Raw genomic sequence first — 22,702 nt, forward strand, 5'->3', positions numbered from 1 at the left:
TGCCATACCCTCCCATCAGCTGTATTGGAGGGGAGGTATCAGAAAATCCCCTTCAAGAAGAGATTATGCCTCTGTGAGTCTGGACATGTAGAAACGACGGAGCATGTAATTCTTCAATATATGTTCTACAAAGACCTTAGAATTAATCTCATAACACCATGGCTTTAAAATATCCAGGATGCACCGAAAAATATTACTCCACTCTGCTGCTTTCCAACTCTAGCACTACAATAACTTACTAAGTGTTGCTAAGTTTTATGCTGCAGCACTTAAAATTAGCCAGATGATGATTGTCGCCACAAGGCAACACCCTGCTGAGAACGTAGGTAGAGCAACCTGTTACAGCTGAAATGCTACTAGATTTGTAATGTGCCCTTCCCATCCCGTTAGGTCCCCTCCCCTAGTGATTTCACCCCTCCTATCAGTCTCCCCCCCCCCCCTTCAGTTCTATACCTGCTACATCAACCTATATTTCAAATTGTGTTTTTAAACTGTTTTCCAATCTGTTTTTTAATAACTGCTTCGCTGGGGAGCTGTATTTCCCCTTCCCAGGGCACTTGTGCCCCGCTTTGAGCTGGTCAGTGACCGTAAAAAAAGCTGTTCTGAGTCCTATGTATCTACGTGCATTTGGAAGCATGAAGTTTTCTTAGAGCACAGCAAACTGGCCTGGATGAAGAACACACAAGAAATACTAGTTCCCAAACCAAGGAGGTAGACATTTGGAGAAATGTGACACAGAAGTAGAAGAAACAGGAATCAATGTTAAGCTCTCTCAGAAAGAACAGAACATTCAGCTATTCTGTTGGTTAACACTGTTGTTAATTGGAGGAGAGGCTTTCAACACATTGATCACAATGTATACAGTGTGCCACTTTTTGCAAAATGTGAAAATATGTCACAAGCAGAAAAAAGGTATCACTTGAAATGCAGAAGTCAAGATACAACGTCACTTTGCCTGCAGACGACCATGTTATCTTGAAAAAGGCTTAGTTAAGGTTCTCAAAACTATATTAAAGTGCCAGATGAGGACTGCACAAAGAAGTTTTAGACAAACTTTTCTCAGAAACGTAGGCATAGAAGGTTGTAAGGATAGAACAGAAAAAACTAAAATATGTAGTACATAAACTAAGGGGGAATCTTGCCTGCAAAATGTGTTGGATTGTAACATAGAAGCCACAGAAATGTTGAGGTTCCCAGCATGTGAGAAAACGTGACCCACTAAACAAGGTAATGAGCACCTTCCACGTAACTGCATAAATTGCTGACCAAACTAGTCATTCCGCCTAACCAATCAGGTTAGCAACTGAAACAAACTTAGACTGCAATAAACAACTAGATAAGGAAGCTTCGCACATGTAATTAGAGAGAAAAAAAGACTCCAAAATCAAAATAGAAATAAGGACATCTCTGTTAGATAGTTAGACGACTTCTCTTATAGTAACTAGGAGGATGAAGAGCAGTGGAAGAAAGTGCATTTTACTCACTCAGTCATAGAAAACTGGCTACTTTTATCCCCTCCTCTAAAAGCTTGCTCTGAACCCCAATTGTTGGAGGGAAAGGCAAAAAGGACTATCGCCCATTTCTGGACTTTGCTGACTAGACTCTGGGGCCCCATCAAAACAACCTTATAGCGCAGTTTGAAACTGCATTATATGGTCAGTGCTGACACATATAATACAGCTCAACTGCATTGAACTACATTGTACGAGTCTACACTCGTGTAGATGGGGCCTGGGTTAAGTATCATTAATGGTGTCCAGAGATCAATGGCTCACTTAGTCACTTTCTGTTTAATATTCACTTTGTACAAGTTGTATGTTTCCAGAAGAGCCACAACGGTTCATTTGACGAGCACTATAACAAAATTTCCTACTCTCTGTCTGTAGAATATTTATGAATCTTTTATCTATCTTGAGAATGAATGTGAACACTATCATTAGAGCCATTTGAATCAGACCAGCAGTCTGGCATGGAGTTCCCACAGTAGCAAACCAGGTGCCCTTGGGAAACCCAACAGCAGGGAATGAAAACAAACATCACTGCCCTATCTGCAGACTGTATATCTGACCACCTAAGCCCAGGTGTTTCATTTCTATTCATGGAAGCTTAGATTCTCAATATTTCAAAGGCAACGTCTAAAATTCTGACTTTTCTTGTTTCTCAAATCAAGTCTATGTTGAAAGCAATCTGCTTCTACAAGACGGGAAGAACAATAATTTCAGTTGAAACTAACATTTTTATTCATTCTCAGTTAATAAGCAGTTTTGTAATATGCTTTATGCCAGGGGATCATACCCACAGGCCTTGTATCTAAATTCAAACCCCACTAGCATGACTGCAGTCTTCCAGATGTTTCTGCATCCCAACTCTCATCAGCTCTAGTCATGATGTCTAATGATGAGGAATACATGAGTTGTAGTCTAACATGTGGAGAGCAACATAAAAGGACATGAGCTGGATTCAATCCATGGGCTTTGAGTTTCACACATGTGCCTTATGCCATAAGTTTTGTATGGAACAGGACCCATGGTTTGCAGCAACCAGGAGTTACTTAGTGCATACAACTAGAAGTACGCAATGCTTTGCATACTTGATTGAAAAATGTACACATCATCATAATTTGGGCTGAGCTTCATTCCTTTTTCTCATACTGTCCAGTACTAAAATAGATCCTTTCAAATCTGGATTTTGCTCAGCCTATACATGAAAGGTGTTTTTTTGTAATTGTTCTAAGACAATGCTTCCTAGATCAGATTATCTGGTCTGCATTTGTAGCCTGAACTAAATTATTTGCTGCTTCAGCTTTACATAATACATACAAAAGAAGAAATAATAGTTTGCTCAACTCTATCAATATATGGCAGGCTTATCTCTGCATAAACACTTACCCCTCCCTTCCCTCTCCGTCTGCTTAATGCAGTGTGTCACAAACAGAAGATATGCAGCAAGAAAGTGAAGTAAAGTCAAAAGAGGTTAAGTGAACCCTGTTACATTAAGTTGTTTTTAAAAAAAAAAATACTACTTTGTTATGTTGAAAGCACATATACAGTTGTGTGTTGGTTATATCGGAATACTATCATTCATTAATATTTTTACCTCATTCTCAATTAAGGAAACTGAAGGAGATGAACTTTTGCTATAACCAAGATGTGAAGACTCTGCTGCTGAAGCCCGATTTCGCTTCTTCAGTGGTTTACATGCATCTGATAGACCTGTTGTTATAGCAAAATAATTTGTTTACAAAATAAACATGGAATTTTAATATATTTCTTGAAGACAGTAGAAAACATGTCCTCACTTATGTAGAGATCATTTTATCATTTTAGATATCCATTGTACTGATTTATAAAACAAACTTTAATTCTATGTATTTTGTTAACCATTTTTATGATTATTCATATTATAAAATCTATATATTATTCTATATATTTTTAATTTTGCTAGATTGTTTTAAATTCCGAAGAATCTTGGAAACAGATTAGCTTTTTTTTTAAAAAAAAAGAATGGGACAGGTTGAGCTTATACGTAAGTTGAGGGCAAGTTTTGAAACTAAAATTAATCAATTTTTATATGGCCTGTAGACAAGCTGAGGGCAAAATTTTGGGGTTCAGCATGTGCCTCCTTGGATCCAATCTGTGGAGAAGAACTGCCTCAGGAGACCAGTCACCCTTGCTGACTTGCTGCTATATTTTTCCTGTAAAGGGGCCTTTTCCCATTCTACACAAAGGAGATGGCTACCTTTTAATAAATAAAAAGTATGATGCAACATTAACTAATTAAAAAAGAAAACATTACCATCTCTAATAAGTAAAAATAGAGAACTTAGTCCATCCCAAAAGAAACAGTTTCAGTGCCACTTCTGGCCTTTATAAATATCTGGGCAGGATAAGGCTGGCAGCAAGCAGTTATTTGTTGCTATCCTGCCTTTCCAGAGAGAGCAGAGGGTTTTTTTTTAATAAGCTCTCTCCAGATCAAGAGTGTCAAACTCATTTTCACTGAGCACCACATTAGCCTTATGGTTGCCTTCAAATGCTGTTGAATCCATGGACAAAGAATCTGTGGAGAAAGACGGCCAATTACACTTATTTTACATTGTGGCTGGTACGCTTTAGTTTTTGCTCAATTTGGGTCCCCAGATGTTATTGAATGACAAATCCCATCACTTTTGATTATCCGCCACATGGACTAGAGATAATTGGAATTGCAACCCAACATCCCTTGTGGCTCTGAAATTGGGAAATTGTCAAAGAACATTTTAAAGCAAGACATTTTATCTCAATTCAAACCTTACTATCCTGACTAAACAGAACAAATTGGAGCCTTTCAGATGTTACGGTATCACAAATCTGGCCCACAGACCTTAAGCTTGACACATGTGGCCTAGATCTGGCCCACAAGCCTTGAGTTTAACAAGAGCTGACCCACAGTCTTGAGTTTGCCACATGTGTCCTAGATGGAGTAAGAGCTCATCACAGTCCATGTGGAAAGAACATAAAAAGACCTCCTTGACTCTCCTAATGTCTTTGGTGCAACCCTACCTCAGTAAAGACAGCAGAGTAGGTTGGTGCTTCTTTAACAGTAGGCTCGCGCCAGCACCCTTGACTCTGCCTCCTCCATCTCTGCTGTGTCTTCACTCACCACTTGTAGGAAGGGTGGTCATTGATTGGCAGTACAGGAAATGGTATTGCTTGCTTGCTCACTCCCTTTTGCCCTCAACTAGCCTTCCTACTTCTCCAGCTAGTTTGCCTGAAAAGCAGATTCCATCATGGATGTCACCGTCTCCAGATCCCTCCATCGCATCTGGTTTCTTAGTCTTTTGCCAACCCTCTCGAACTCATCCATGATGACCTGTGTCTGGTTGCCAGTAGTCAGCCCATTTGTCTCTTCCTTCTCTCCATCTTCTATGAAGAGGCAAGTGAGCTGGCTGGCTATGGGCAGACGAGGGTAGTCAATCTGCAAAGAGGAGACTGAGAAGGCAGGCAAACCACAAGAAACCAGTCATCATTCCAGGGCACTACCCAAACAACTATGCTTGCTTGTTGGCATTCAGGTCCATTTGTCTTCTCCTTCCCTCCATCTTCTTGGATATGACAAATGGGCCAGCTTTGGACAAAGGAGGACAGACATTTGGTGAGCAAAGAAGAGCTGGAGAAAGCAGGCAAAATATGAGATGTCAGCCATGAGAGAAGCAGTAGCTGGTAGTGCTGTGAAAGATCTGGCTGGACAAGCGGCTGCTTTCTTGTTTTTTGCACGCCTCCTCCAGCTCCTCTTTACAGACTAACTTTGATCTCCTCAGAAAAGGCAGAGAAGATGAGATAAGCAGGGCAACACTAAAGTGCCAATCTTCCTTTCATGCTTATATTCTTTATACATCTACATGGGAGTAAATTCCAGTGAATTCAACAGGCTCACTTTTGAGTTGATATGTCCTAGATCATGTTGTAAGATGTCAGTGCTAGAGACTGCAAATTTCATAGGCTCACTCCTTAAAGTACTCTCCTCTCTCATATCTCACTGAATTGAATATTACAAATTGCATAAATAGTAGGTGATATTAACTAATTATAGGAGTACAAGAAGTGGAACTCATACCAGCACTGATATACAGTCACAATTTTTACAATAAAAATGTGTCTAACCTCTTTAAAGAAAGATAATTTATAATGGACTAATTCAAAATTAGGAATCAAAATTAATTCTAACACAAGTGGGGAGGGACTCATTACCTGACTGGTTCTTTTGTGAAGAGGTTTCTGTGACCTTAGAAGAGTATGTTTTTTCTGGTTTGTCATTGCTTCTCTCCCTCTGTTTCAAAAACAAAAAGGGGGAAAAAGAAAAATGAAATGGAATGGAATGGAATGAAATAAAAAACCACCTAATTTGGATAAATGTGGCAATTATGCTAGGGCTTTTATTGCTAAATACCTTTGTTTATATGGTGGTTTAAAAAATAAACTCATCAGATATAGAAGACAGAAAGGGGAATACAATAAGTAAGAGGTCTAGATCATTTATATGGCTTTTGTCAGTGAAGACAAGATGCAAATATAAGAAAAAATAATCTATTTTAAAACCATTTATGGAATAGTGTTACCAGTAAAAATATGGTAATGTTGCTCTGATTTCAAATGCACTTTAAGGACAAACTATTATAATGTAGTTCGCAAAAGACTGTAAAACTAGATGGCTTCTATTCAGCTTTTACTAGGAAGAACACTAGGCAACATAAATATTTAATTATTTCAGTAAGGTGACTACTACTTAGAAGTTTTACAATTCATTTTTGTAAAACATGCTCTTTAGTTAACATTTTGAAGACTGAACCACTGTTTTACTTGAAAACAAAAACCAAACTTGCAGCAAGAGAATGTGCCTCAATCAGAAAGGACAAATGTAACTACAGAAGTTTATTTTTGACTTACTTTTTTCAAGTCCAACCATAATCCATATACGCAACACTTAGTCTCTGAAACTATTCATATTTGCTAAATCAATATGACATATACTGCATTTAATGGAGACTAGTGATTAGGTTAAAGTTACCTCACAAGGAGACATCTTTCAATACTCTCAAGGTTTATCTGCAATATGACAAGCAGTTAAAACAATAGGAGAGAAGAACATCTACACTCACCATTTAATGCAGCTGTGAAAATATGCTGCAGTGCACTTCAAAACCGGGATAAGCAAAGCTAGAATATACTTCAAAATAGAGCCCTTAAACACATCAGCATGATAGTGTAAACCACATTGCACAACAAAAGCAACTACGCAGAATGCAAATCTGTTCCATTGGTCCACACATGCATATTCCAGCCCAGGATGGGTTTGTTGAAATAAAAAAATTGCATTCTCAGTGGCTGTTAAGTCACGGACCCTGGAACTAGTTTGAGACTAGCCTCTGAGGTGTGTATAAGCCCTCAAACTGGTTCTAAGACTTGCAGTGTAATTATCCGCAGTGAAACGGCTTCCTTCTATGCTGGTTTCAACCCAAAGTAAGTAATCACTATATATGTGCCCTAGGATCCTAAGGGGCAAAATGTCTTGAACAAGAGATGGAATGACCTTGCTAGTGCAGGCATCTTACGCCTTGATGTAGAAATAAATAATACATTTTTTGTAAAAAAAACCCTCTAGTTTCACAATGACAAAAAGGTAAATTCAAGAGAACTATGCCAGTAGGATTTTCCAGTTCCCCATCCTTCAACTGCATCTTGGACAGATATGCTCCTATTCAGTTCACTGTAATATTAACCATGACTTAAGATTGTACAAGGACCAAGAGCATGGAATACCGGCCATAACACTATACTGCCAGGATGATGGTAATACTCTATATATGATATGTGAATATGCCTGATCACATATTATGGAGATTCATATTACAGTAGAGTCTCGCTTATCCAACATAAATGGGCCGGCAGAATGTTGGATAAGCAAAAAAAGCCTATTAAACATCAAATTACGTTTTTACAAATTAAGCACCAAAACATCTTGTTTTACAACAAATTGTCAGAAAAAGCCATTCAATACATGGTAATGTTATGTAGTAATTACTGTATTTATGAATTTAACACCAAAACATCACAATGTATTGAAAACATTGACCACTAAAAGGCAGACTACGTTGGATAATACAGAATGTTGGATAAGCAAAGGTTGGATAAGCAAGACTCTACTGTATAAGCAATTGTTTTTCTCTTCATAATCCTGGTGAGCTCTCGCTTGTCTGATACTATCCCAGAGATAGCACTGCTGCCTTCCCTCATCAAAAACAAGACCAAGAAAGTTAAAATTGCAGCAGCTTTTAAGGGTTAGTTAAAATTTCAATATTCTGCTGACTAAATGGGAGGTGCAGGAAGACTGGCAGATTCCAGGCTCATCTTGAATGAAAGCCCTGCCAGTCCCAGTCACCTCATGATTCTAGTGAATCGTTAGTGCTGTTGGACAAAGTCAGTGAATACGTTTAAGTTTCCAAAGTACAGGACATTTAAAAAGATATTTTCTTCGCAGTGTGTTGACAATAATCACAAGATTCTAATATTGTCTTATATGGCAAATCACAATTGGGAGAAAAATTGAATATTAATTAATTGTGAAGTTTCTATACTATGTAAGAAATCCTCCTCTGCCTGCTCAAATTACTGACTAGTGTAAGGGGCTTCCAACCATCAACAACCAACGCCAGAGACTTCCAAAACTAAATGCTTTGCATTTAGAAGTTCTGAAGCTAGAGCAAAATGACAAAGGCTATTTTAAGACACCTGCCTCTGTTAAAATAGGGGTGGGATACAGTTATTTCACACACCTTGAGACATATCATTTTCTGATACTGAATTACATCAAGATATTGAATGTCTGTTTTCCAGATGTTTCTGAATTGCAAATCCCATCAACCCCAGCCAATATAACCAATGTGAGTAATGATAGTAACTACACTTCATTATCATGGAAGGACACACAGTTCTCAAACCCAAATTATACAATAAAGACAACTTGAAGGAAGTATGGCGAATATTCAGTATTACTTTTTAAAATAACCTACATATAAATTGCTTTTTAGCAATTATCTGTATTATATCTTTATGATGTTAAATATGAAATAAAGGATTTAGGCCATATTCCTGAATATTAATGTTACTGGCTTTTAAACTGGATTCCCTTAACAACACAGGTAGAAGAGGAGAAGATTAAAAAGACCAAATAAATATATGCCCTCATATTGCGTTTTAGCATCAATATACTGGAATAAATATTTGAGCTCTCATAACAGTAGCAAAAATGGCTTTTTGTGCATCTCTTATATGATTGTCAAAATATTAGAGCAAAAAGGGGACATTCTATATATCATTGCTTTGGAAAGTCAACTTATTAATATACTTGCACAAACTGTACTACCTGTTTTTAGATATGATTGATACCTAAGAGATAGTATGACAATTAGTAGAATGAGAGCTACTATCAGTTAAGCAAGGGGGGAAATACACTTACTGGAAAAAGTGGCATTTACGATACCTTTTATTATCTGAATGACATTAAGTTCCCCAAATGCAATATGTTATATGTATTTTCCCTCACTCAGCTTCCAGACAGTTCGTCCACACATTGGAGTACTTCAGAACAATACACTCACAGATTTATAGCAATATACAAAATATTTAACTTTAATCTGACACAAAGTTTTTGAAAAGTGCAGTCTTACTAGCCATTCATAATTAATTTTTAAGTGGATAGGGAATAACCAAGCCTCATTTTGCTACAACGTACCCAAACAAGCCAACAACATAATTACCTTCCGATAATTCCTTTTATCCATTCTGAGCCTCTTCCTAGGTGCCTCCTCAACTTCAAAATCTTCTGTGTGTTTCTTTGTCCTCTTTATTGGCTTCCTTTTATTTCCATGTAAGTTACCTTGGAGCAGGGGATGGGGGAAACTTGTATGAAAAAGTTCTAAAGCTTGCTTGTAAATTTTCTTGAATTGCTTTGGTAACATAACTACTCTAATAAATTTTAATAGATTTTGTGAATCTTTAATACCCTGGGGCTCATACCCTCTCTTTTTGAATTAAGTTTTACAGTTCAACATGCCATGGACAAAGTTCATATCAAAATGTATGGTTCAATAATTTTAATAATGAATCTATAAGCTGAAATATCTCTTTTAAATAATTTCTTTTAAGGATAATGTAAAATAGAAGCTGTTATATAGGGACATTATTAAGTTATCTCTGCCTCTTGAGATTATTATGACATATCATTTTTCTGAATTAAGAAGTGCACAGTAATATATATGTGGATTATTTTGTACAAATGCAAAGAAACCCCAATTTAAATGTTTTATGTCGATCAAAGCCTTGAAAAACAAAGACCATGAAGAGAAGTGTGTTAAACATTTATATTTTTACATATGAGGGAAAAGGCCAATTGAACGTAATCAAATTCCATATTACAGGCTTTAAAAGAGAAGATCAACAGCTAATTTATACATTACAGTTTAATAACAGTTTTTCTATAGTTTACTGTACACACATTCTATTTCCAAAAAGGACTCAATGTTTAGCAACTTGCAACTACACAGAAAAACTTTAGTAAAAATTCTATTAGCTGTTTTTCCTTCCTCAACCTGATTTATAAAACTAGCCAAATGCTTAATATGAAACTAGAGGATAGTGTTCAAGTTACTTAGATATCAACTCCTTCATTTGGGACTTAACATTTCAGGTTTCCAAGACTATATCCAATTGCTGATTACAACTCGAGTAGGCTGATGGAATCAATGTGAATGCAAGAAATCAATACTTACGTAAACTTCATTGATTCAACAGATAATCCCAAGTTGGGACTTTTTTTATAATATATCTCATAATTCTGCAAAAAACTTCTAGCCAGTGTTTCTATATATGGTCTTTTCTGCACAATAACTGACCAAGTTTATATTGGCATACAATGATGGTATGAAAACATACCCAAATATTAATTGTTTGGGTATGAAAAAGGCAATGTTCATTTTAATTATATTGTGGAAACTATCATAGAGTTGAATGAAATCCAGCACTACAAAACTCAAGTATTTCATTAATAAAATTGAAATCCAAAACAAAACAAAACAAACCAGCATCTGAGGGGGGGGGGGGGAGTTTTGCAAGCAGTTACAGAAAAGGCAAATATAAGTATTACTTATAATGAGTCAAAGTACAGAGTACAGATTTCAATTACTTCGGCATCTTGATCTCCTTTCAGGTGATGCTTGAAACACTTTACGCGTGGTCTCTCCCACATTCTTCTGTGATGAACCTTGAGGGATATAGAATGTTGTGTAGTGTTGTCTTTTTATAAAACTTACATCCAAGTATTTTACACACAGAGACAACGCTGTTAACTTTCCCACAATAAGTTATTTCACACAAGGATAACAAAACTGACTGCACTTTTTATACATTTTTCCAAAACTGATAATCCTGGCAAACACACCTCATTCCTCTTCATTGTCCAAAGCAGCAACCTGGTAACTCAAATTTTTATAATTCAATAAAGTTCTTATACTAGATTAATAGATTATTGTAATTGCTACTATTGCTACTATTGCTGCAAAAATAATAAATATTACTCTCTCCATTTCATTGGTATATTATCTATTCCAGATAATTTTCACCAAAGTGTATCAGGAAAGGAAACAATGTATTTATCAAGAGAGGAATATAGCCAATTTCATACAGTTTCTGTTGCTATTTTATTAGAAGTAGTCAATGTAATGTATTATTTGGAAACACATTTCTGAAGTTTAGGTATGTCACCACTCTCACTTATTATAAACAATGGAAAATGGAATTACAAGTTACATTGTAATTTAAGAACTATGACTACCTTTAATATTTAGATTCAAAAGCTGAATTTAATTTTCATATTTTCATCATTTTCAGTTGATAGTAATGGCAGCTGCTTGTAGGCAGAAAGGGAATGAGAAACCAGCAATATCTAAACAGTAGATTTACATAGAGAAAATTTGTGGAACAATTACCAAGAAATGGGGATACTATTAACTTTTATTATAAAGACAGCTTTCACTGCTAACAGCACAACAAACCAATATCAGGAGAGACTGCTCTCCCCACAAGATTCACGGTGTGCTTGGTTAATATCACTACATATATTAAGCTCAGTTAGAGTATACTAGCACAGTTTTACGTTTACCAGTATCTTCTTCAGATTTGGGAGAGGTCATTATGGCAAATTTTGTGTTATAGCGTGCTTTCTGTTTTTCACTAAGCATGTTCCACTGTGATTCCAGCAGCTCTTCAATTTCATCAGTTGCAGCCTCAGGGTGTTCAGCAACCACCTAAGCAAACATAATACTTGTTCAAATATTAAAACATATATTTAGTTAAAAATAATGCTTTATTTCTAAAACTTCTCAAAAAGGACACAAAGATGTCTTCACTTATCTTATGGCATTTACAAGACAAAAATGTCTGCTTAGAGTGTCTACATATATTTACTAATTTTTAAACACATACAGTAGAGTCTCACTTATCCAACACTCGCTTATCCAACGTTAATTATTACATAGCATTACTGCGTATTGAACTACTTTTTCTGTCAAATTTGTTGTATAGCATGATGTTTTGGTTCTTAATTTGTAAAATCATAACCTAATTTGATGTTTAATAGGCTTTTCCTTAATCTCTCCTTATTATCCAACATATTCACTTATCCAATGTTCTGCCGGCCTGTTTATGTTGGATAAGTGAAACTCTACTGTACTAAGAGACTGAGCAGTTTTCTTACACTTTATATACATTTTATGTAAGTCAGCATTAAGTTTATTTTTGAATAAAACTGGGGGGGGGGGATTTTACATAAAATCTATTATTCTATTATATAAAAGATTTGAGCTTGTACAGCATAAAGGATAACAAGCTGCTTGTCAAGTTTGAGTCTTGTCTCTACCATAAATTCAATTAAACCTGAGACAAGCTATCCATTTGCAATATGGGGACAGTCTGGAAGCACAAAATGCAGCACCCTTGGCGAAGGTAATGAAGTGAAATCATGGAACAAATAAATAATCAGTAACATTACTGTAGAAACCACATATTAATGCACGTGAATAGTTCTGACCACTTGAAATCACCTTAACAAAGGCCACGGGAGCTTCAAATACATAGACCAGTACAGTACCCAGTGGTGTCATTCTGCTAAAACAAATCATTCTGTACTACCATCTGGCAGAAGAGAAATACAATGGGATGAGAACACTGGTTGCAGAATTAGAAATAAATCGAGAAGCCACAAAATAGCTGAAGATTATATTATCTTCATTCATGTTATGTTGGGCATAGGATACCAACTTCAATTTCCAGTTTCAATGATGAGGGGAACTACATAAAAATGTACAAAGCCTGGGCTCCTGAAGACTTTTTTCTAGTTGCACCACTGAAAAAAATCCCCAGTAAATCTATTATTTCACTGCTGACTGAGGTCTCTCGGAAGAAAAGTTGTGTTTTTTGAGAGGTGTGGGAAGCACCTTGCTGACTGTATTCTTCCAATAAAAAAACCAATATAGAATTGGCTGTCAAGATACTTCCAATTACTATTTGTTGCCTTTTTTTTAGCAATCTGAACTGTGTTGAATGCCAAGGACAAAAATATAGCCTAGCTTTGTCAAAATTCTTGTTCTAACTTACATTATTTCATTGCATAACAGTCACACATTTTATCTCCCTTTAGTTGGAAAAGGAAAGTGCAACTTTTACGTGATGAAATGAAATGGTGACTTGTATTCGCGGTTTTATTTATTTATTTATTTATATACTAGCTTTGCCCAGCCACGCGTTGCTGTGGCTTATGGGAATCATTTGTTGGCCAGGTGGAATAGCAGTAAATAGCCTTGCAGCCTGGAGTAGCTAGACTAGCACTCTCAATTAAAGAGTCGCTTTGAAGCCTGGCTACTTCCTTTGTAGGGGAATCCTTGTTTGGCCAGATTGAATTGCACTGAATAGTCTTGCAGCTTAAAAGCCTGGCTGCTTTCTACATAGGGCATCCTTGCTAGCCCAGGTTGAATGGGATAGAGTAGCCTCGTGGCTTCAAAGCCTGGGGATTTTTCACCTAGGGGAAATCTTGGTTGGCCAGGTTGGAAAGCACTGAATAGCCTTGCTGCTTTAAAGCCTGGCCACTTTCTACCTTGCAGAATCCTTGGTTGACCAGTTTGAATAGCAATTAATAGTCTCGGTGCAGCAAGTATGAATGCTGCAATTAGGCACCTTGATTAGCATTTAATGGCCTTGCAGCTTCAAAGCCTGGCTGTTTCCTGCCTGGGGGAATCCTTTGTTGAGAAGTGTTAGCTGGCCCTACCTTTCTAATTGGCAGTTAGGGGGAGAAAGGCTCTTCCTCATCCTCTGTAATTTGGACTATTTTTCTAGGGTTTTTTTTGTTGAAAGACATATTTTGGATGACTATGTCTTTTGTGGCCAAATTGGTGTGATTTGATCCGTGGTTTTGTTGTTTACTCCATTGTAAAACGAAAATTACATTATATATATATATATATATATATATATATATATATATATATATATATATATATAAACACAAACACACTGTCTTACATGTTTGTCTTTGAGGGGAGCTCTGGTATGTTTTTGTTTTGTCTAAAACTACTAAAGCAGGAACTGGGGAATATTAAATAAGGTAACTAATATTGCTGGATAGTTCATAACACTATGTAACACATTTTTTGTTCCTGGGTTATAAACATCATTTCCTAATAGGTTCTATCATAAACATGGAAAAGGTTTATTAAACTGCAAAAACTTTGTTTTTGCGAGACATTGTGCAGCACAATTTGCTTGTTTTTCAATAAATATCTCAGAGTCTCATCCAGTTCAACATAGCTTGTGGCAGCCACAAAAGTTTCTGGAGTGTAACAACTACTGTACTTTCAAAGTAAGTACTGCACAATTAAACTGAAGTAACATTTTCAAACAAGGAAGATTTTTTTTCAAATTTTGTTACAGTGTTATGAGAGGAAAGAAAAAAAAACCCTGACATTTTAAGACCTGGTGCAGCGATTATGCAGTGGCACCTATTATGTGGTGAAATAAAGTATAAGCCACAATGCAGTATTACTTCATTAGAATGACCAGATATGGGATAAGGAAGGAATTACTTCGCTCCTTTAAACTTTCTGTAACTACAACATTGTCTGGAAATACTAACAAATATACTTTGGATTGCAAGATATATTAATGTGCATGCTGGATGGGAGATATGTAATATTCTACTATCTTCTAATAGTTAACTACACAAGTAAGGATAGTGGTATAAATGAAATTAATATTACAACTTGGCATTTTGATTTTTAACAATAAAGAGAGGTCAATGTGGGACATGTGCTTAACCTAACATCAACAATAAATACCAAGTTAAAAATTCAAAATGGCTTATTTACTTTTTCATATAAAACCATTAATTTTGCACATAGCTTTCAAAAATTTCAGCTCAGGTGTTCTAATCTTCTTTGAAAGACACACAGCAGTCCTACAATGATTAATCTCAAACATTCTCTAATAGGGTTCTGTCCCTGTGCGAGTGTCTATGTGCCTTCAAGATACCTATCAACTGATGGCAATATCAAGGTTTTTTTTATGTTTTGTCAAAGGTGGTTTGCCAATTCATTCCCCAGAAATCTATCATACATCACCTAGTATTCATTGGCAGTCTCCAAGGACTAACCACGGCTGATCCCTGTATCTAAAGGGTATATCATTAAATTATGTGCATTTTATCTCTTCATTGAAGTGCAAATATACTGTAACTCTGAAACAACTCTTTTTTCAGTTGTAAAGGCTCAAAAGTGCCTGGAGGTGGGGGAACTGATATTTAACATACTTGTATATTGGTTGTTCCATGATTGAGAACGTGAATTGCTTATCACCAATAGTTATTCGAGAGATTCACATTAGGTCACATACATTACTGGGGTTCATCTGCGTCACAGTTTTTTTCTTAAAAAATTGCTTGGAGCCAGAGAGTTTTTCCAAGCTTTACAGAATGATTTGGACTCTCTTGAGAGATAGTTCACACACACCGGCACACACAAAAATGAACAGTTGGGTTGGCTGGGGAGCCAAAACAAAGGGTATGTGACCTGTACTTTCCACAACTCTCATTTAAACCCAATAGGCGAGCAAGTAATTGAACAATATTGAGAATTTAGAAATTCCTTTAAAGACAGATTGTCTCAGAAATGTATACAAGATGTTGATTTCTAGAAGTAGGGAATTACTAAAAGCCATTTTTCTAATTCATACTGCTTTAAAACTCTTCCAAAGTAAAACAGACACTTGGGTTTAGGATGTTTCTCAGGTTGTGCAATTGTAATCTCTACAAAACATTTTTGTGGAAAAGCTGGAAGTGAACCAGTGTTACTTTTTGTTCTGTAAAAAAGCCCTCTATGGTCTAAATCAGCTGGGAGAAGGAACCTGTGAAATTGCAGCCCCCCCTCCCATTTTTACTTGGTGGTCCCTTTAAAACAGCACCACATGGGAGGGCACATGCAGAAGTCAACTTCTATCTATTAAAATATATTTAAACATTTCTTGTGAAAACCAGATGTAATGATTTTACTATTGTTCTTTATACTGTACTTTGTTTTGGCTTCGTCATTACTCATACTTTTATATTGTGTGTTTACAATAGGTCCGTTTTTAAGAAACTTAGGTGTAATTATTATTTTTCTATCATGTATTTAAAATGGGTTTTTTTTCAAATTCCTTTTGCTATGAGGCAAACAGGTTGCTCACCAGTGGTCACCTTTAACCATACACAGGTTAATTCGTTCACCCACAATCTGGACCAAACTTGGTGCACATACCCATCATGACCTACTTTAAATACTGGGGGGAAGGATTGACCCAGGTTAAAGTACACCCACATCCAGAGCGCAGTATGAACTCCACTGAGTTCACTGTAAACACTGCACAACAGATTCGTGTAAATATCCAAAACAGCCACTAGATGACATTTAGAAAATGATTACTGTTGCTAATTTTTGTGACCCCAACACTGAGTTAAGGAGACCCCATTTAGGGTTAGAATCCACAATTTAGGAAGCACCAGCCCAAACAAAACAGACACTTGCAGCATGGAGGAAAAGGAGGGTAAGTAGTGACATACAGACCTAGCTACTTCTCCTCTTCACCCTTGGACCATAGCAGATAGTGTCCCCACAAAGGGAATGCAGTGGCTGACTGTAGCCTATTCCCTCCCAGGAAAGATATTCATGTCTTTCCACTTTCATAGGGAAGATTGGCCCCTGATGCCTGCAAAAGTGGAAGGATGACTGTACTCTTTACATTCTATGAAGAAAACTTGTGTTTAATCAAGATCTTACAAGTCCTGCTGTGTGGAGAAGCCTCAGAGAGTAATGAATGCAGCTGAAGGTAGTTATTCATTATAAGGACAAAGAATTTCATTTAACCCAGTCCATGCAGCACCTTGGAATACTAACATAATGAAAACTAAATTGCCTAAGAAATAATTGAACTCATAATGCAAATTCTGAAGGTACAAACCTCATCTCTGTGTTTCTGACAAAAAACCAAGAATTGGGAAACTGCATCTCCTTTTCTGCCTCGTGGAATATATGGCACAGCCTTTTTTCTACTGATAGGAGACCCTGAGACTCTTTTGCCTTCTCCCTCTTCAAGGTCCTTTTCAGAATTACTACTCTTATCAGACATGCCAATATTCTTAGCATGCATGAAGTCTTCTTCAGATTCAGTCATTACAAGCAATTTTGTTTTCCTCCTCCTCTTGGCAGGAATATCGTGGCCTTTCCTTGATTTCAAAGACTTAGAAATGTCTTCATCTGTGTAAATTTTATCCATTTCTTCCAAAGATTTAACAACAAGACCTGCTTCTTTTGCTACTTGGGGATTAAGAAGAGGCCTTCCCCTAATATAAATGAAAGTATATTTGGTTTTCCGTTCTTCCATTGTCAATGATAATGCATCTTTTGCTTGTTTAACACCCATTTCCCACTGCGGGCGTAGTTTTCCAGAAACGGGTTTTAACATCTGTAGGGAAATGCCAGATATATTAAACATAAAACAGTTGACGGAGATCAATCATAAAAGAAATCTACATGGATTGTACAAATCATCTTTATTTATCTCTTGCCTTTTCCTAAAACCAGGATTCAAGGCAGTTTACAAATTAAAGTACATACAGTCAAAATCTTGTCATCAGTCTATCAGTTAATCCTTGTCATCTCTTAAATCCTCTTTGTAGAAAAACTGATAGATCTTTAAGGATCGTAAGAACAAAAAGGTCTTTTGACTACTGATAGACATACAGTAAGTAAGGGCCATCCTGGCCGCCTAGAAAAAGAGGTCCAGATCTTAAATGCTTATGTTCAGCAAGTCATGCCTGTGAAAGTGGAAAGACTGAAAAAAGAACCTCTCCTGAGGACCTCAGCACCCCAGAAGGATCATTTGGGGAAATAATGCATATCAGATAACCTGGACCTAAGCCAGAAGATAGAGAAAAAGGGCACAAAACAAAGTGCTGAGACACTCCCACAAAGGTTATAATTGTCTAGCACCCACTAATGTGATAGACAGTATGGTCTAATGCAGTGATTCCCAACCTTTGGTCCTCCAGGTGTTTTGGACTTCAACTCCCATCAGTATGAGCCAGCTAACCAGCTGTTAGGAATTGTGGGAGCTGAAGTCCAATACACCTGGAGGACCAGAGGTTGAGAACCACTGGAAACTGGCACAAAAGAAAAGGCTATTAGCAAAGGTCTTGACGTTTGGTATGAAACAATGAGACATTCTTAATGCAGTACTCAATATAGCCCAAATCATTTCAAAGCTTCTTTATGAAAACTTGATTGGATAGCATACCACATATTATCAATTTTTACCTTTATTTTGTCTGCTTTGGTAAGGGAATGCTTTGCACTTTCCTGGCATAATTGTTCAAACTGTTCTTCTCCTTTGAATGGTGCAAGACTTCTTTCAAATACCCAAGCTCGTTCTGGAGAGTCTCCAAAAAACTGTACATGATATTGGCGAAAACTCTTCTTTTGACCTGAAAAATGTAGATTGCCCATTTACTATATAAATTCCGATCTAATCCAGAAATAGTTGTGAACCAAAATAGCCCAAAGGCTCAAAAATTGCATAAAATAATATTCAAACCCACTTATTTAACTCTGTAAGATTTCATCAACAACATCTTACACATCATATCAAGTCTCTATATACCGATTATTCTTCATGGCCTATTTTTTTTTTTCGTGTCAGGAGCAACTTGAGTTGCTTCTGGAGTGAGAGAATTGGCCGTCTGCAAGGACGTTGCCCAGGGGACGCCCGGATGTTTTGATGTTTTACCATCCTTGTGGGAGGCTTCTCTCATGTCCCCGCATGGAGCTGGAGCTGATAGAGGGAGCTCATCCGCACTCTCCCCGGGTGGGATTCGAACCTGGCAGCTTTCAGGTCAGCAACCCAACCTTCAAGTCACTTAGTCCACTACGCCATCTGGGGGCTCCTTCATGGCCTATGAATCACACAAATGGGTTATCCTTGCACCTGCACTGAACACCCTCAGACCCTTCTGGAATTCTACACATTTCTCACTGTAACCGCACCCACTCTCCTCATCAATATATATAGGCGGTTGCTGCCAAAATCCCAGTTTCTTTTCAGCAGCAGCAGAATCAATAAGAACATTTCATGTATTTTTCTGTCAGCTCACTATTGGCTACCTCACTCACTCCCAATGAGACCTTCTCGGTCCAGGTCCAGGTCTCGAATCCATTCTCACCACCACAAGCAATTCTAGTCTCAATCCCGGTCAAATATATATGTCACATAGGAAATCCCCAAGACTGTTCCTATGTTATTCATCCAACAAATCTGGTGTCTCACTTTCATCAGACTGCAAGGCGATAGCTGCCACCATCAGGCTGTCCTATGAACTTGCAACAATACCGAAATACTAAAGAAAAACTTTGAAATTGGCTGTTTTTCAGCTGACTTCCAGTGCATCCTTCTGCCCGTTACTGTTGTAATCCTATGGTTTAAGTGGTACCACTTTTGCTTTTCAACTTGGATTTTCATCAAATTTGTTAGTCTTGGTTTTTGTAGTAGAAGTGAATCTTATATAGTTTAACTGCAAACCAAACCAAAATCCCTGAATATGTCCCCAGAAACATAAATTAATATTCTATATGAAAAAAACACAACCTATCTTTCTTTAATTATTGGTCAGTAAAGTTACATTAATGTCCTCTTCTATCATTATTTAATAAACAGCTAAATGCCATCATGTCTTCTCAATCTATTTAAGTGAGAAGTGATAACATGTGATTCTCTGGCCTCTTCTGCCTTGCTCCAGTTCTCCCATTGCTGCTGCATCTGTAATTGTTTTAAGTAAACCCCTCCAGTCCAATGTAAATCAACAGGAGCATGTTAATTTTTTCCTAGCTGATCTCTGGATGTAACACAGAAATATCACATATAACAAACTATATTTTTAAAAAACATACCATTCAATTTAGTGAAGTTATGAAGAAGCGGATCAGTTGAAATCATACATGGCCACCACGGATAGCCAGATACTTTGGACCATACTATGTCTCCTATATGGTACCTCAGTAGATGGCTGTTGTCATCATTTCCTGGAACTAAATCTTCAGCAGCAGTCTTAAAAAGGAAAGAAAATATTTATCCAAAAAAGCTCAAACTATAATCTGTTTATCATATCAATCTGATTTTAAAGTATTCAATCTTTACTCATAGAATCATAGAGCTTGATAAGAACACAAGGTCCATCCAGGCTAACCTCATTCTGCCATGCAGGAACATACAACCAAAACACTCCAGACAGACGGCCATCCAGCTTCTATTTTAAAATATCCAAGAGTAGGAAATTCCACCACCCTCCAAGGCAGCATATTCCACTGTCCAACAGCTCTAATTGTTAGCAGGTTCTGCTTAATGTTTAAGTGAAATCTCTTTTCCAGAAGTTTGAATTCATAGGTCTATGTCCTAGTCTATGCAGCATCAGATTACAAACTTAAATATGGCTATTATATGACCTCTTAACCTTGTCTTCTCAGGGTTGAAGATGCTCAGTTTCCTAGGCCGCTCCACATAGAGCATGATTAATACAGACAGCTGTCCATACTGTTATGTAAAAAAAAATTAAATGTGCCAACAGTGCTTTTACTGCAGCACATTAACAAAAATCCTAAGAAAAATGGAAGCAAATTATACACTCCATGTATCTGTAAGCAGACAATTTCATGCACCTATGTCAGCATGTGCACAAGTGAATAAGCCCTAGGAGATGGATCAGGAAGATCCAGGTATGATACTGATAATGGCTAAACTTCCTTTAACTTCTTCCTGCTCACTATGCCTTCCCCATAAATCACTACATAGCAAGTGGGAAGGAAGCAAGTGTCTACATAGTTTTTGGAGATGTTGGCGAAGTAAAGAAAGAACAGCTTAAATTACTGCTGGAGCCTGCTGGAACTAGTAATTTAACCTTTTACTAAGTAAAGCAGAATGCTCTATCCATTGTTCTGTCTCCAGTTTCTGGGAAGGGGAAAAAATGGAAGGAGAGGGAAGGATCTGGTTATAGAGAGGAAGCAGTGGATGAGCGATGGAAGGGGAGCAAAATGGAGGGAAAACAGAAAAATATGTGAGAAGATAAATGGAAGTTAGGGAATGGAGGCAAATGAAATGAAGAATAGACATCTACCGTGGCAATAATTATCTCCTTCACTTATTAATAGGTTGATGAACTAAGAACTTTCGGCACCTGTAATCTGTACAAAGAACTTTGCTTAAAAAATTAGTAAGGGCAAATACATGAGCTACAATGTTACAATTACTGGTCAGTAAAGTTATTTGGTGTATTCCTTTTCTCTTCTCTTTTCTTCCCCCTGTTCTCTGCACCTTTTCTTTCCAACCTTAAACTCTTACCCTCACATTTCATTCCGATTTTGTATCCCCCCCCCAAAAAAAAGTAAAGTTATTTTGATACCTTCTCAGAGGGACTAGATGCATTTGACACAGATGATGCTTCAACAAAATCTTGTTCAAGTAGAGAGTCATATCTGTTGCTTCTTTTTCTGTTTCTCCTCTCCTTATTTGATGTCTTTTTCTCGCTTTCTTCAACCTGAGGCACTTCTATTCCATTATCACCACAAATTGAAGATTCAAACAGAGGTTTTCCATTCATGTAAGTTTTAGTGATTTTCAATTTAATCTCTGGGGAGCCATTCTTAATAGGTGTAGTGTTGGGTGGAGTTCCAGCTTCTTTTATATCCCGAGATTCAAAATGCAGCTTGCTATCTTGTGTTCCTGATTCTCCATTAAATACACGAGAAGTGAGATCTTTCAGTTTGTCAGCTGGGATGAATGGAAGAGCATCATGGCCGTTATACTTTGGCATAACATCTTCCTGTAGTGTGGTGGAAAGATGTGTTTTGCCCAGGTAGACAGAACAGTCCCGGTTCACTTCACAATTCTGTGTTTTTACTGTAGCATTTCCAAGGATTTCTGGTACTTGCTTCATTTTGATGTGATTGCCACTTTTTTTGGTTAATAGCAGAGAACCACTTTTGAAATCCATTCAATTAAAGAGATTTCCAATTTAATGCTGCTCTATTAAAAGAAAAACAAGGAAATAAATTGGAGCGATAATATTAACAGAGTTTTCTGCAGTACTTAGGGTATCACTATTTAAGGTAGTTTAGAAAACATTAGTCAGAAATTCACCCAAACCACATTTTACTTCTAGAGTAATAAAATCTGATAATTAATTGGTCCAACTGAACACAATATTGCTCCAAGGGAAGATTTAAATTCTCAAATTAACAAATTTGACATTGCTTCACCAGACTAAATAACCCTTTTTTATTTCCAACCCTCCCCTCCCCCCTTTATTTCTCCCTTTCCCCAGCTTCCAAAACCATTTGCACACCGCAAAAACCCGCGAAACAGTGAAAATACTGTGATAAATGTGTACATTAATATTAATTGAAAACCCACAAAACAGCGAAGGAGCAAAAAGTGAACCGCAAAGTAGCGAGGGAACACTGTATATCCAATGCTGGAACGCATCCCAGCAGACTGTTTTGTTTTGTTTGTTTTTTTAAACCCACATTTTACTACAAGCCAGTTTA

At 37.0% G+C, this 22,702-nt stretch overlaps 1 protein-coding gene across 6 annotated transcripts in view; it reads right to left on the reverse strand.

Annotated features, from left to right (window-relative positions):
• The window catches only part of nsd2 (nuclear receptor binding SET domain protein 2), an 80,264-nt gene that overhangs the window by 39,933 nt on the left and 17,629 nt on the right, over positions 1 to 22,702 (reverse strand). For 2 of the 6 annotated variants that reach the window (XR_010004544.1, XM_062975974.1), the window contains exons 2-10: positions 21,559 to 22,181; positions 20,054 to 20,210; positions 18,428 to 18,594; positions 17,073 to 17,576; positions 11,692 to 11,836; positions 10,717 to 10,794; positions 9,293 to 9,411; positions 5,727 to 5,805; positions 3,097 to 3,212 (exon numbers count right to left, since the gene is read on the reverse strand). Coding sequence is in view for 5 of the 6 variants with exons in the window: in XM_062975974.1 (XP_062832044.1) it covers positions 3,097 to 3,212; positions 5,727 to 5,805; positions 9,293 to 9,411; positions 10,717 to 10,794; positions 11,692 to 11,836; positions 17,073 to 17,576; positions 18,428 to 18,594; positions 20,054 to 20,210; positions 21,559 to 22,149 (1,956 nt within the window). In the remaining variant the exon portion in view is untranslated. Of the gene's footprint in view, positions 1 to 3,096; positions 3,213 to 5,726; positions 5,806 to 9,292; positions 9,412 to 10,716; positions 10,795 to 11,691; positions 11,837 to 16,678; positions 17,030 to 17,072; positions 17,577 to 18,427; positions 18,595 to 20,053; positions 20,211 to 21,558; positions 22,182 to 22,702 lie in introns of those variants that run through there. The other 4 variants (XM_016996236.2, XM_062975977.1, XM_062975976.1 and 1 more) reach the window with 4 other exon arrangements.

The sequence above is a fragment of the Anolis carolinensis genome, chromosome 3 (genome assembly GCF_035594765.1).
Source record: "Anolis carolinensis isolate JA03-04 chromosome 3, rAnoCar3.1.pri, whole genome shotgun sequence".
Classification (NCBI taxonomy): domain Eukaryota; kingdom Metazoa; phylum Chordata; class Lepidosauria; order Squamata; family Dactyloidae; genus Anolis; species Anolis carolinensis.